The sequence below is a fragment of the Erigeron canadensis genome, chromosome 9 (genome assembly GCF_010389155.1).
Source record: "Erigeron canadensis isolate Cc75 chromosome 9, C_canadensis_v1, whole genome shotgun sequence".
Taxonomy (NCBI): Eukaryota; Viridiplantae; Streptophyta; class Magnoliopsida; order Asterales; family Asteraceae; genus Erigeron; species Erigeron canadensis.
Genome location: NC_057769.1, coordinates 2,695,290 through 2,710,710, shown reverse-complemented (window position 1 = coordinate 2,710,710; position 15,421 = coordinate 2,695,290). Strand labels below are relative to the sequence as shown.

Here is a 15,421-nt window from a genome sequence, read left to right as displayed (position 1 = left end):
GTTATTGTTGAATTTCGCTCATCCTCTGGATCACATTATCAACTAATGAAATGCCCTGTTTTGTAATCAAGATACTAATTGGTAAAAACCATACACAAAAACTTTTACTACCTCTAGAAGCTTATTTATATTTGTATGCATATTAGGGTATTTATATAAGGTTAAAAAACAGGTTAATAAATCAGTAATTATTTTTTATAGATATAAGTTTACATAAATTATCAATCTAATGTTAATATATATTACCGTATTATTATTATATTCTTCAATCATGGCAGCATAAAGAGTTTAAGACTAAAAGTGAGCTGAAGAAGAAAAACATCTGTTAGCAGGGGCTGAAAGTTAAACAAAGTTTGTTTTATCATTAAGCAAGGAATATTTTCCGTGTAACCAATACTTTTCTTCTTCCTTGTAACTAATACATTCCATTCCTTACAAACATTGTCAGAAATCAAAATCAAATAAAAGAGAAACATATAATCTTCTTCATTTCAATCAATTAACTTGAGAAACATATAGTCTTTCCCATTTCAATCAATATTTAACTTTGCTTCTTCATCTGTATAATTTTAATTTTCTTTCAAATCAAAACCCCAAGAGACAAACAATCTTTCCTTTTTCCAATGGCAATTGCTGAAGTCTTTCTTAGCGCATTCATTACCGTGCTGTTTGAGAAATTGGCTTCTTCTGATCTGATCAGGATGGCTCGATCTGCAGGAATCTATTCCGAGCTCAACAAATGGAAAGATACCTTGTCCCAGATCCAAGCTGTGCTTGTTGATGCAGGCCGAAAGCACATAACCCTCATTGCTGTTCAGTTATGGCTAAACAAACTCCAGCTTTTGGCTTACGAAATAGACGATGTACTTGATGATTTGGCCACTCAAGCTCTGAGGCGCCAGTTGAATCAGCAATCTCATAATGCCAGCACCATGAGTAAGGTATTAAAGACCATTCCAACTTGTTGTACTAATTTCACTCCTCATAAAATTAAGTATGGTCATAAGATGAGTTCTAAACTCGATGAGATTTCAACCAAACTCCATGATCTTGTCGAGGAGAAAAACCTTTTGGGTTTGAATGATAATGTTGGAAGGTCAAATAAAACAATTAAAAGATTGGAGGAAACTTCACTAGTTGACGTCTCTACAATCGTGGGTAGGGAAACAGATAAGAAGGCATTGCTCGGGAAGCTGTTAGACAATGAATCATGTAGTCAAAACATCAGCGTCCTGTCTGTTGTTGGTCTGGGTGGAATTGGCAAAACCACTATTGCAAAGATTCTGTACAATGATGAGAAAGTGAAGGATCACTTTGAACTCAAGTCATGGGTCAGTGTTTCTGATGAGTTTGATGTATTTAATATTAGTAAAACCATTTTTAAAGATGTAGGTGGGGATGACAAAAAAATTGAAACTCTTAATCAACTTCAAGGGAATATTAGCAAAACCAAATTTAAAATTGGGGGTGGGGATGACAAAAAATTTGTAAATCTTAATCAACTTCAAGTGGCTCTTACTGAAAAACTTTCAAAGAAAAGGTTCCTAATTGTTCTAGACGATGTATGGAATGAAGACTATAACAAGTGGGAACTCCTCCAACGCCCGTTTGTTGTAGGGGCACCCGGAAGTAAGATTATTGTCACTACCCGGAATAGTAAAGTTGCATTGGTGATGGGTTCTTCTCAATCTTATCCTTTAGAGCTTATGTCGGATGAAGAAGCCCTGTCTTTGTTGGCCCAACATGCACTGGGTAAACAAAATTTTGATTCGCATCCGACTCTTAACTTGTATGGAGAAGGTTTCGTGAAGAAATGTGGCAGATTGCCGTTGGCGTTGAAAACACTTGGAAGGATGTTGAGAACAAAATCAAGTGATGACGAATGGGAGGAGTTGTTAAGTAGTGAGATATGGAATTTACCGAATGAAGGTAATATTCTTCCCGCCCTAAGACTAAGTTACTATGATCTCCCTCCACATTTGAAGCCTATGTTTGCTTATTGCTGCTTATTCCCTAAGGATTACGTGTTTCGGAAGGACGAACTCGTCCTGCTCTGGATGGCAGAAGGCTTTTTGTACCGGTCAAAAGGCAGCAAGTCAATGGAGAGTTTAGGTAGTGAGTGTTTTGAAGAGCTAGTGTCGAGATCGTTTTTTCAGCACTCAACTAATAATAAATCACAATATACAATGCACGATCTTATAAATGACCTGGCAATAAGTGTTGGAGGGGAGTTCTTTTTTATGTTGGGTGAGAAGAATGCCGTTGGCGGAAGAAATGAAGCTTTGGAGAAGCTCCACCACTTTTCATTTATTCGTCAAAAATATTTAATATACGGAAAGCTCAAGGCACTATATACCGCGAGACGCTTGCGAACATTCTTACCGGTGCCAGTAATGATCATTAGATTCCAACATTTCTATTTATCAAGCAAGATCCTTACAGAATTACTTCCCCAACTACAGTTTTTAAGGGTGCTAAGCCTAGCTGGTTATGTAATCACAGTGGTACCACGGTCCATTGGCAATCTCAAACATTTGCGGTACCTCAACTTTTCTGAAACTCACATCACTTGTTTACCGGAACAAGTCGGTAACTTGTACAATCTCCAGAGCTTGTTGCTTTCTGGTTGTTACCGACTATCAAGCTTGCCAGACAGTCTCACAAAGCTGATAAACCTGCGACATCTTGACATCGATGATACCGCAAGTTTGAAAGAGTTGCCCATGGGGATAAGTGGATTGACTAGTCTACAAACTCTATCCAAAGTTATTATAGGAGATGCTAATGGGTTCAAAATATCCCATCTTAGGGACCTACAACATCTTCAAGGCCGGCTTGCCATTGAAGGATTGCATAAAGTGACTAATTCAACCCACGCAAAGGAAGCCAACCTACAACAAATGAAGGGTGTTCGTGATTTGAAGATGGAATGGAGCGACGTCTTTAATGATTATCGAAATGAGTTGATTGAGTGTGAAGTACTTGAAGGACTAAAGCCTTTTAAGAAGTTGACCAAAATCGTGATATCGAACTACGCAGGAACAAAATTTCCAAATTGGCTTGGGGATCCCATATATGATTGCTTAACCCAAATTATGTTATTTCGTTGTAGAGGTTGTACATGCTTACCAACACTTGGACATCTACCGTCCCTTCAAAAGCTGTTTGTTAGGAGCATGAATGGGTTGAAGAGGGTGGGCTCAGAGTTACTTGGAACCGGAAATGGTAATGCATTTCCATCACTTGAAGTTTTGAGATTTATAGATATGGAGGGTTGGAAGGAATGGTCAACTATACATGGGGGTGGCAAAGATGGAACCGCTGTATCATTTCCCCGTCTTAGTGAGATTTATATTGAAAACTGTCCGAAACTGGATGTATTGACAATTGAGCCAATACATTCACTTCGGGTTCTTCATGTAGAAAAATGTTCAGCAGTGGCGTTAAGAAGCATGATTGACGTGTCTTCAACAATTACTAGATTGACAGTGGAGGAAGTTAATGGACTTCCTACTCTGCTAGATGGAGATTTTTTGGAGCATCTTAAGGCTGTTGAATATCTAAAGATTTCAGGTTGTGATGAACTCACATACTTGTGGGAATCAGAAGAGGAGGCATGCAAGATTCTTGTTAATTTACAGGAGTTGGAAGTAGAAAAGTGTAAGAACTTGATAAGATTGGAAGAGAAAAAGGCGGATTTGGTGATGTGCATGAAATCTCTTAGAAGTGTAAGACTTGATAATTGTGTGAGATTGGAGAGTTACCATTGTGGTTCAGATAGTAATGAAAATTTGATGATATCATTTTGTGATTCAGTAACATCCTTGACCTTCCCAGGAGTGGATGGTCATCACTTGCCATCCACTTTTAAGAGTCTCCGAGTTTGGGTATGTCATAATGTGGAGGTGAATTGGCTTCTGAGCAACTTCTTGTCATCACTTACATCTCTTACTCTATGTGAAATTCCAAGTTTGAGGTTGTTACCAGAAGGATGCTTACTTCATCTCACCCACTTGACAATATGGGCAACTGAAATAGAAGCCATTCCAGAGAAAGGCTATGGTTTTCTTCCGCATCTTTGCCTGAGATATCTTTCGATCTTTGAGTGCAAGAATATGAAGTCATTTCCACATAAGCAATTGCAAAGTCTCACATATTTGGAAGACATGTTGATAAGGGATTGTCCAAGCATAAACTACTCATTTCCTGGTGGTTTGTGGCCTCCTAATTTAAGGAAGTTAGAAATAGGAGGATTAAAGAAGCTGATGTCAGAGTGGGGGATGCAGAATTTCCCAAACTCACTTGTGAAACTATCGTTAGATGGTGAAACTTCAGGAGAAGTGGTTTCATTTGCAAATGCAGAAGATAGCAATACTGCTACTACTTCAACATCATCACCGTCATCATGTTCTTTCTTACTTCCATCATCTCTGACTTCTCTTGAAATCAGAAATTTTGAGGAACTGGAAACAATTTCAAAAGGAATGGAGCACCTCACCTCCCTTGAAAAACTTGAAATCTTCGACTGCCGGAAGCTAAGAGATCTGCCAGAGACACTCCTCCCTTCTTTCTCAAGTTTATCTGTGGGTGATGTTTCCCGGGAACTGAGAAGAAAGTGTAGTAACGGAATAGTAACAGGAAAGTACTGGCCCATCATCTCCCAAATCCCTGATCATGACATATAAAAGAGTTAATTACACTTATGGTCCCTGTCGAGGGACGTTTTCATCCCTACCTTTCATATATTACTGTTTTGGTCCAAAAAACTTTGTCATGTCATGTTACACTTTTAGTCTTGTGGTAAGAAAAAGACTAATATATCCATCATGTGCAGGTTACGTGATGGGTTTTTAACGTTCGTTTCGAGAAATGGACCAAAAGCGTTGATGGAGTAAAGTTTTTTGAACCAAAACGGTAATATATGAAAGGTAGGGATGAAAACGGTAATCTTTAACCATCGACAGAGACCAAAAGTGTAAATAACTCAATAAAAAATATAAAAAATAATGATCTCATGAGGAAGATGAGATTCAATTCCAGAGAACTCATTAATTAAAAAAGGGTTACCCATATGGAGTGGTGTTTAAGTTTGCACTTTAATTTATACAACAATATTGTTGCCCGTATGATGCATCTTCTTTCAAATAATATTTCAGTTGTTACCTTCGTATCAAACAAGGTGTTAATGTTATACCTGACATTTTGAATGTATGCTGAATGATTCTTGTGTGTCATATTTGACAATAGGTTGCTTTCCTATGGGATCACTGTGTAAAACATTAGTGAAGCTTGTAAACCAAAATGTAAATGCTACATATATATAGAATTATATCCAGGAACATACATTTGTTTGAGAGGACGACTAATTAGGTCTAAAATCAAGTTGTAAAATGTGTCAAACAATGTTAAGTATCCATCATTTTAAGGAACTTGAAATCAGTTTGTAGCATAAAGAAGAAGGCCATGCATTTAGACATTTGACATCACCTATATGAGATTATTGGCTATTTGGTAAAGCGATATTAGGTTGACGTTTAAGTTCTGAATAAGTATTAAGTCTCGGCTGGTCACTAATGTTTAGTGTAAGTAGGTCCCTGACGTTTTGTCACAGCTGATTGCATACCATCACTTTTTTTTTTCCTAAAAATGTTTTATTTTTATTCATACCAAACTCATATATCTTTTTCTAAAATACATCAGTGGTGGAAATGCCTACCGTCACTTGTGTTTATGTACTTTGAATAATGATGTTATGGGTCACTATTTTGGATAAAACTCATTGTGAAATGTTTTAAACTATGTATTTAGAGGTCGTTTGATGTAATTTTGTAACGATGATCCGTGGAAGTCGCGATAATCCGCCATGGCGGGGTGCGACAGACATCACCGGCCTATATGAGAGAAGTTTGGCTATTTGGTAAAGTGATAGTAGTAGGTTAACATAAGTCTCCTAATTAGAATTCTAAACAAATATTGTATGTGTGTATGTATGTACCTCGATCATGTGTCTAAAATCCGACCATTGACCAAACACCGTAAAAAACAAAAATTTACCCGCTGCCACAATGGTAAAAGAGAAATGATAATTGTACCACTACATTTGATTAATCCACCACAATGTACTACTTTTGTAGCTTACAGTATAAGTCAGTAGTACATATATGTGGTAAATGTATAACTTGTTGTGGTACAAATATCACTACCTATGGTAAAATGATCCTCAACTGTTGACTGTGGATTAAACATTGGTAACTCCTTCCTCTCAATTGTGGAGCAGTAAAAGTAACACTTCTTCAGTTTTCATTAGAAGATTGAAATTTGAAACACACTCGCATCCATTTCTTAACAACAATTCAAAATCAACTTGCGGAAGCACAATTCAAGAATCAATTTAAACATAAAGTTATTGATCTGGAAACAATCGATTGAGATATACACACTCGATAGAATTAAAAATGTATACATTGAACAAGATTAGGGGTTCGAACAAGTGAAAAAGTAATTGAAAGGTTAGGTTGTTTTTAGGGCGTCCTTGTTTTTAGTTTCAAAAAACTTTTATTGCTATCGTGTTGGAGATATTTGCGTTGATTTTTTTATTATACTTTATATATATATATATATATATATATGGGAAAAGTGAGTATGAGGCTGTTATGCACCTAACTTGGGTGAAAAACCCCTCATATACTAATATTTTAATATTTTAAATAATTACATGCCCCCCCATGATTTTTACCTTTTAAAAAAAGGTATGTGAAAGGTTTTTCACCTAACTTGGGTGCCTAACAGCTTCATATTTCCTTCCCCTTATATATATATATATATATACACATGGAACATCACAAGGAGAGGTCAAGATTATGACCCCGTCCACACTAAAGAACCATCTTATCAAATACTTTGTAGGAGATATTAATTCGTCCGAAAGCACGACAGTTAATAGAAAAAACAAAACCAATGGCTTCTCCGATCTCGAAGCTGGATCTCTCAAGAACAAATTTTTATTATTTTTTTTTATTGAAAAAAAGTTTTTTATAGATAAAAACCTTCAAAGTTATCAAAATATTTAAGCATATTCGATTAATCAATCTAACTCATATGCCTATAAATTAACCTAAAACTTTAAGAATTTTACATGTGGATTCCACTAATTCTCTTTCCTAATTCTTGTCCGATGATTTTTTCACATGTCATCGTCCTATAATTATTTTGATTTTTAGGCATACAAATTAGGTTGATTTATCATTATCCATTCGGCTGTTGTGCATTATGCGGACACACCTTCAATATTTTTAACATGATTCTAACTTTTTTTTTTGCTATAATAACTACAAAATACTATATTTTTTAACGTGTGCTTTAATATTAACTGGGTTACCATAATGAATGGATAGGTTTATGAGGTTTATGAAGTGTTCATATACAAAACTAAACATAAGTATTCATTACTAAGTTACTTATTTTAATATATTTCTTTTACACACTAAACATAAGTATTCATATGTTGGTTGATTGATATTCATTTTGGTATCTGGATGACTGTACTTAATCCATTGTTTCTTATTTTTTGTCTTTATTTTCTGGTATCCACCCTACGCGGTGAGGAGACATTTGCATTGTTTTTTTTTTTCTTTTCTTTTCTTAAGCTTATTTGTTGCATGAAACAGTTATTACTTTGATAATTTGAAATTTTTGTGGTTGTTAGTGATGCGAATGAAACAGGATGTTATGTTGATGGCTATAGCGCAACACAAGTGTGTGGGGAACCCCTTGGATTCTCTTCTCATCTATTTTCTATGACATCAATGTGTTGAGTGTGTGATGGTGTGCGTATGCTGGCAGTAAGTTCAACGCTTTAGTGTTGATTATATGTATGATGCACACACAACTCTCGCACCTTCCGTTTTGGTACAAGTTGTTTCTCCCGCCAACCAAAGTGTTCTTCCTATTTCGGAAGCGCAATTTGTGACACGGGGTTGACTAACTTGTTTCAAAACCCCTATTTACCTTTGTTTGACCGAATATGGACATTGAGGGCATTGTCCATCTTAAGTGTGTGGTGGTTGGGGGGGGGGGGATAGGTTTAAGCTACCGGGTTTATCGCTTTTGTTGTTTTGCCATTGAGATTTCTACCGGTTTTGTTGATGTGTCCCTCTCGTAGGTCTTTGGATTTTATCTAATGTCCTTGTGGTAAATTGCTTTTGTCATTAAACTTTTAACTTAATAAGCAATTTTACTACAAAAATTTTCCTTGACAAAAAGTTTTAATTGGCGAAGTGTGTTCTGAACGGTTATTTGGCTAGTCCTTCGGGATTGATAACATTACTTGCATACTCATATATATCCAAAACACCCAAATGTGAGATTTCATCATTTCATATATAGTTATGTCAGGTGACGGTTTTGGTTTGATTGTCTCGTAAATACGTCCCTCTCTTAGGCTCTTGGATTTATTCGGGAGTAAGGGTATTCATTTTGATGCCTTGCACTAGGATGTGCGTGTTTGAGGTATTTCTAAGCCATTTCCGGGTTCTTCTTTTGATAAGAGTGTGTCGGTGATGTATTGATTCTAGAACTTGGCCTAGTGATCGTGACGAGTACATTGGATGACGAAATGGCATTTAGGTTTGACCATACTTTTTCTTTCTTTCTTTTCATTTCTCTTTTGTATATCCATATCCCCACTATAGAACCTTATACATATACTTGTATATACATACATTTTTCATTTTCACTTTTCTTTTGTATACCTTAGCAAATTATAGAGATATATATCCCTTTTAACTTAGCCTTTTCCATTGTATAAATCCACCTATTCATGTAAACTTCACCTAATTATACCTAACTATACCGATAGTCTAATCTGGGGGGCCATTGATTGTCATTGGTTTGTTTGGATGGTCCGGGGAGTTTCAGTGGATTAATTAGTGGAATATTCTTGTCTATGAGAATACGTCAATGGGTTAAGTTATTGAGGATTGTCTTGGATCGTTCAAACAAAGGAAGTAAAGTGTTATAGACATGTTTATCATTGTAAGAGGGTGTCTACTAGTAGAGTAAAAATGGTTCGAAAAGAATAAAATTATGAAAAACAGAAAAATATAAAAAAAAAAAAAAAGAAAGAAAGAAAGAACTTGGGCTACCAGTGGCTATTTCTCATTTTCAAATATCAAGAAAGTTAGTTGTATCATTATTATGGAAGACTTGGTTGATTGTAAGTTGTTTGAAGTTAATACACCACAATGGTGTCGGGTTTGCTTGGTACTTTGGAGGTGTGTTCACGGAATGGCATTTTATGGGTTGGTGGTTTGGTGGCAATCAATGGTATGGGTTTGATTAGACTATGTTGTACATTTATCATATATATATACTATATACTTTTGTTTCTTACCTTTCACCTTTAACCTATAAATTTCCCATACTTCCTTGTACATACCCATTTATACATAGCCTTAGTTTAACTATACAGCCATCCTTATGCCTATTTTGACGATGTACTTGATCCTTGCGCCGTTTTGGTGGAGTGACGATCCTAGTTCAAGCCTATGGTAAAAGAGTATACATCACGACTGAGCTATGAGTGATTCTTCATATATTCAATCCCGAAAGTAAGTTTGGTGGAGTAGAATGATATTGATAGGTTCGTTTGTTTCACTTATGCTTAGTTGATTATCGTGGCTTGCGGATTGTTCAGGTATTGTCAAACATTTCGGGTTTTCATTTAAGATTAAAACTGCTTCACCCGCTTTTTGTCATTCGACATGCTCGGTGTTGTTTCTTTTTTATACTTGTCACTTGTTTGATAGTTTGATTGTCAAGGATTACTGTTACTTAAAGTTTGGATTTGCTTGAGGACAAACAATGCTCAAGTGTGGGGGGATTTGATGTGACCAACTTATACCCATCGCCCACATCATTATTGGCCTATTTCTTATGTGTTTTAAGTCGTTTTCGTATGCATTTGGCGCGTTTACGGTGTTTTTTTAGTGTTTTCAGGCTCTAAACAGGTTACGCGTTCAAGTGGCACATTTTCGGATGATTTAGTGGCCAAGAGATTGATTCATGAGATCAAGAGTTGATAAAGTTAAGAAGATTGAAGAGTTTAGCAAGCTTAAAGATCGAAAGACGAATTTTACACAAAGCTTGTGACTGCGCCGCAGTGGAGGATGCTATGCCCACTGCGCCGCAGCCATTATTCTCGGAAAATTGTTGAACTAACCCCACTGCGCCGCAGTGGGGGTTGCACAAGGCTGACTGTGCTGCAGTCAGAAGATGGTTAATTGAAGCCGTGGATTTGGGTTGCGCCGCAGTGGAGGTATCTATTCCCACTGCGCCGCAGTCGCCGAAGGTCAAAGTCAAACCTACTTCATTGCGCCGCAGTGAGGGGATGCACATCTCACTGCGCCGCAGTGAGTGCACGGGATCTGAAGGTTTAGTTCGTTTCTGCATCAGAATTTTGGGAGAGAATAAATAGAAAACAAAACCCTAACTTCCAATTTATCTCTTTCTAGGAGCTGCTCTTCAAGGGGTTCTATCAGGTGTCCAAGCAAGAGGTTTTTCTTAGGCGGATCCACTGAAGATTCACGAGCACCCATCTAGATCGTATTAATTTTCTGTCTTGCAATTTTCTACTTTCTCAAACGATTGGTACAATATGTTCTTCTATTTTATTGATTATTATTGTTTTACAATCATGAGTGGCTAAACTGTTTATCATTCACCTTGATGTAACGAGACAAATGATGTGATTGCAATATTTTTAATTTAAAGAGTTTATTAAATTATCGTTGTTCCGTGATCTTGATGATTTAATTCTTTTTAATTATTAAATATGATATTGGTTGCATATATTTCTTCGTTGGTGGTACCAGTTGAATGTATGTGTGATTTTAGAACGGTTACTTGTCTATGAGTAATTATCACTAGTTCATGGTATGATAGTGAATATCATTTTAAGAAAAGAGGTAATTTTGTCAACGTGATTCATAGCGGTTGGTGGTACCACGTTATTGTCACTTAGGTGCAATTGATAATTCGATAGTCAATAAAACTAATTGTTGGAAAAAGTTGTCTTTGCTTTGGTGGTACCGTCTTGGTTAATTTAACTAGCAATTAGGTGATTCGGTAATTTGTTCACGGTTGGTGGTACCACGTGAGCACCTTAATCTTGTCACGATTATCTTCAAACTCTAAAGAATTTGATCTTAATTAAATGCAATCACATTTGAAGTCGAGTGACATTTGAAGTCGAGTGCAGTCAAGGTGGATGACTTTTATTATTATTGTCTGAGGTTCTCTTTTATTTTATGTAATTCGTTTTTAAATTAAACTTGTTAAAGGAATTTCGAGGCAACACCCGTTTTATAAACCATTTCATCAAACAACTAGTCAATCCAATCCGTGCGAACGAACACGGTCTTACCTCTTAACTATATTACAAACGATCGGGTCCACTGCCCGTGAGTGCGTAGTAGTGAGTTCTTAGGTGATTCTAGTTTATAATTTTTAAAGCTCGATTTTGCATATCAATTTACACAAACAATATATAACGAACTAAACAAACATTTTATTAGGACAACACTAGCTTAATGAATAGAAAACACAAAAAAAAAGGGAGTGATATATCTACATCAATTTTTAGCCATCTACAACAATCACATATATTTTACAGTACAGTGTACAACTGTTTAATGCATAGATTGTTGTAGATGGCTAAATTTAGTTGTAGATATATCACTTCCCAAAAAAAATTGCCATAACCTATTGTTTTCATGCCCGAACAGAAAATGATATATACCCGATCTGCCATGATTACTTAAGGGGCAGGGTTTGCTTTTGATTTAGCCTTTTTTATATACATGTAACAGTTGTTATATAACATGCTTTCAAAATGCAGGCAGCTTTGGCACATGTACAAATCTCTATATCTCTATAATATATAAATATCAATATCAAAATGAAGTCGATGATCGATGGTAGCCTTTCTAGCTTTTGCTTTCACTTTTACTTTAATTTCTTTAATTATGGGAAATGGAAGGCATGTACTTGGAGTGATTTGGTAGATACATTTCCGAACCTGCATTCAACTTTCGTTAATTACCTTTATATCATATATATAAGAGTAAATGCACACATTAGTGTTAAAGCCACATATATTATTTCTCCTATTCATATAGTATATCATCCAATTCAACCACGGTTATTCATTATTTCATCGGTTTTCTTGTCACGATTTATGTTATAAGTGAAACAGGGAAGAATGAAGAACGGGGCGTCTCTTTTTTTGAAGAACATAATATCTCTAGTGACATCGGTCACAAAATCTAAATCGTTGGCTATTAAAAGTAAAATAGAGACCCTGAAAGCTAGAGTTATAATTTTCTCCTTGTTGAAAAACAAAAAGTTTCATGGTCTCACACTAAGAAAAAGTTCAATCTCGCATAAAATTCATGCGTTACTACTTGGGGGTCCATCACAAGAAGACGACGACGATGATCAGAAAGTTGTCCAAAGTTTGGGAGCTTATGATGACGATGATTATCCGGATTTGAGACACTCCCTTTTTGATGAAGAGGTTGATGATGAGTTAGGAACTCCAAATACTTCTGTGATTGATTTGGTGAAGAACTTGAAAGAGAATGATGGTGAAGATTTTCGTCTAGAGGATGAAATTGATCACGTCGCGGATCTCTTCATAATGAAGTTCCATAAGCGAATGAGACTTCAGAAACTTGAATCTTTTAAAAGGTATCAAGATATGCTAGAGCGAAGTTCATAATTAAGATATATATTTCATCTCGTAACCGGCTACTATACCATGACTACGTTCAATATTAATATTCAGCTCGATCAATCATATCGATCGTTGGCTTTAAACCTCCTTTTGTTTTTTTAGTCTCATAGGTTGCGTGCAAACCTCAAGTTGTTTCGTTTTCGTTTTTTTTTTGTTACTCGGTTGTTTTTCTTTAAGCTAATTAATCTGTTATCATATGATTATAACTGAAATTAATATACCACTTTTCAAGTTATTTGAGAAGTGAAGGTAATTAATATACTCGTTTTTGTACTTGCAAAAAGTGACATAACTATAGTAGTTTTATCAAATTCTAGTAGAAAAAAGTCTAATCAAATACGATTTGTATTGATTTTGAAAGATATTATGAAATTCTCGATCGTATATTCCAAAAAATTACAAAATTAAAGTTTCATATCATTTCAAATTCTAATTACAGATTTAATGACAATAAAATATTTAGTCATAAACTTTTTGATAAGTGTCTACATAATATTATTTTATTTAAATAAGTATTTATGTTTAATGCATATTCAAAATCTGTCACCTTATTTTTTTTTTTAAACGTTCATGTTACGGGACGGTTAGCCGTTACATCCATACGGATAAACAGTCATTAGCGACCGATCCACGGAGTCAGAGACCACATGGGAGGAAAAACTCACCAATTTAACCGCTACAGAAGTCATGACGTTAAATTGGAGGTAAAACTTTGTCTACTCAAACTCGAACCCTGGTCTCAGGATTCAATTCGGAATGCCGCTGAAAAAACCCTAATTCCATAATGATATCTCTCTAATTCCAGAAAAACCCACGGAATAGTTCGTCAAACAGCACGACAGTCAACCTTTGTCTCTTCAGACTCGAACATGGCTCTCCCCAGGCCAAGCCTTAAAGGGCTTTGGATGCCGTCGGGCTATGAACCTATTGACATATACTCAAACTGATCCAAACTAAATGAAATTTTATACACAAATAACATATAATGTTTGAAATATTTTAAAGGGTCATCTTAGAACTATGAAAGTGAATTTTTATACATACAAAACTATATAAACCAACTACATCCTTGATGTTAAATGGGTCGGGTAAATTACACGTTGGGCCTTTGGACTGACAGTTTACCCATTGATGTGTCATATTTTGTACCATTTCCCACGTGATTTTAGAACCAATTATTCGTCATTTTGATAGTTTTATATCCAACTTTCGATGCTTTGAAGGTGTGTTGAGTGTTTTCAGGTTGGAAATTGATTAGACGAATGAATTGGTCGATTTTGATGAGTTAAGGAAGAAACGGGAGAAAGATTCGGGTGAAATCACGCGAAAGATGAAGAAAACGAAATCTGGAAGTTGTAACTGCCGTTAGCCCACTAACGGCCGTTACATAGGTGGTTTGTGGTTTCTCCTGTAACTGGCAGTTAGGGAACTAACGGCCGTTAGTTATCAACTGAAGAGTAACGGCCGTTACCCCAGTAACCCCCGTTAGACCTCAAGTATAATACTAACGGCCGTTATCCCACTAACGGCCGTTACACGCGTGTTTTGTACAGAGGATTAATTAGGGTTCTGCACTTTTGGACGAATTCATAACACAATTTCATAGTTTTTCATATACTGAGGAATACTTTGGAGCAACCAAGTGATTAGGGTTTCGATTATTTTCAGCTTTTGATTGTAATCATCATTGCTACCGGATTATCATCATTCATTTGGTATAATATGATCTCCTCTCTATATGTTTGTTCTTGCATTTCTAATATGAATAGCTAAATCTTTAGCACCCGCTTGGATAGTAAGCATGTCATAGGGTCGAATTGATGTTGCTTGTGAATGTTGAACAAGGTTTTATGTTTAATCGAAGATCCACATTTATTTGGATTTAAATATTGTTTTCAACTTTTATATTAATTGATTGATAATTGTAATTAGAAGTTCGGGAGAAATCTATGTCATTGTCAATTGATTTATGAAATGGTTAATCGGTCTATAATTAACCTAAAATCGTTGGAGTTCGGGAGAAATCGACGATAAAGATTAAAAACTATTAAATTCATTTTGAATGTGTAAACGTCTATGATAGAGGGATCTGATTAGGCGAATAAGCAGTTCAGGAGAAAGCTTTCAAAAGATTAAATCATAAAATCAACTCGTGAATTTAATGCTTAACTGTTTAGAGGAGAAATTAAGTGCGGGAGCAATAATTATGTTTTGAGCAGTTAAAGTTTCAAGTATAACGGGAGTTCATCTTGTCTACTTTTTGAGTCGTTCAACAAATGCAAGTAATATTAAGACCCGATGATTGGCATGTGAGCTGATCCAAGTAGGTGTTCATTTTTAAATCTGTGTTAAGATTAAACCAATCGAATACTCTTTGCGATTAATCCTACGGGATTACTAACTTTTCTCACTAACTTTGCAACGTGACAATTCGGTCACAAAACCCCCCTTTTTTAATCTGAATCATTTTATTGTAACAATTGCTTATTAAGTCCTTGTGTTCGACCTCGGTTTACCATGTCAACTATATTACATACGAACGGGTTCACTGCCCGCAAGTGTGTAGTAGTCAATAGCTAGGTATTTCGTGTTCATAAATTTAAGACTAGAAAATAATCTCTTTTATAT

The 15,421-nt window shown here is 35.7% G+C and overlaps 2 protein-coding genes across 2 annotated transcripts; both read left to right on the top strand.

Annotated features, from left to right (window-relative positions):
- Nucleotides 1-623: 623 nt before the first annotated feature.
- Nucleotides 624-4,685, top strand: LOC122581512 (putative disease resistance RPP13-like protein 1). The gene is made up of 2 exons (XM_043753743.1): nucleotides 624-1,403; nucleotides 1,491-4,685. Exons 1-2 carry the CDS (start codon nucleotides 624-626, stop codon nucleotides 4,683-4,685), a joined length of 3,975 nt encoding a protein of 1,324 aa, XP_043609678.1.
- Nucleotides 4,686-12,167: 7,482 nt separating this feature from the next.
- LOC122583909 lies at nucleotides 12,168-13,009 on the top strand. The gene has a single exon (XM_043756281.1). The coding sequence runs from the start codon at nucleotides 12,260-12,262 to the stop codon at nucleotides 12,776-12,778; it is 519 nt and encodes a 172-aa protein (XP_043612216.1). The 5' UTR covers nucleotides 12,168-12,259; the 3' UTR covers nucleotides 12,779-13,009.
- The last annotated feature ends 2,412 nt before the right edge of the window (nucleotides 13,010-15,421 follow it).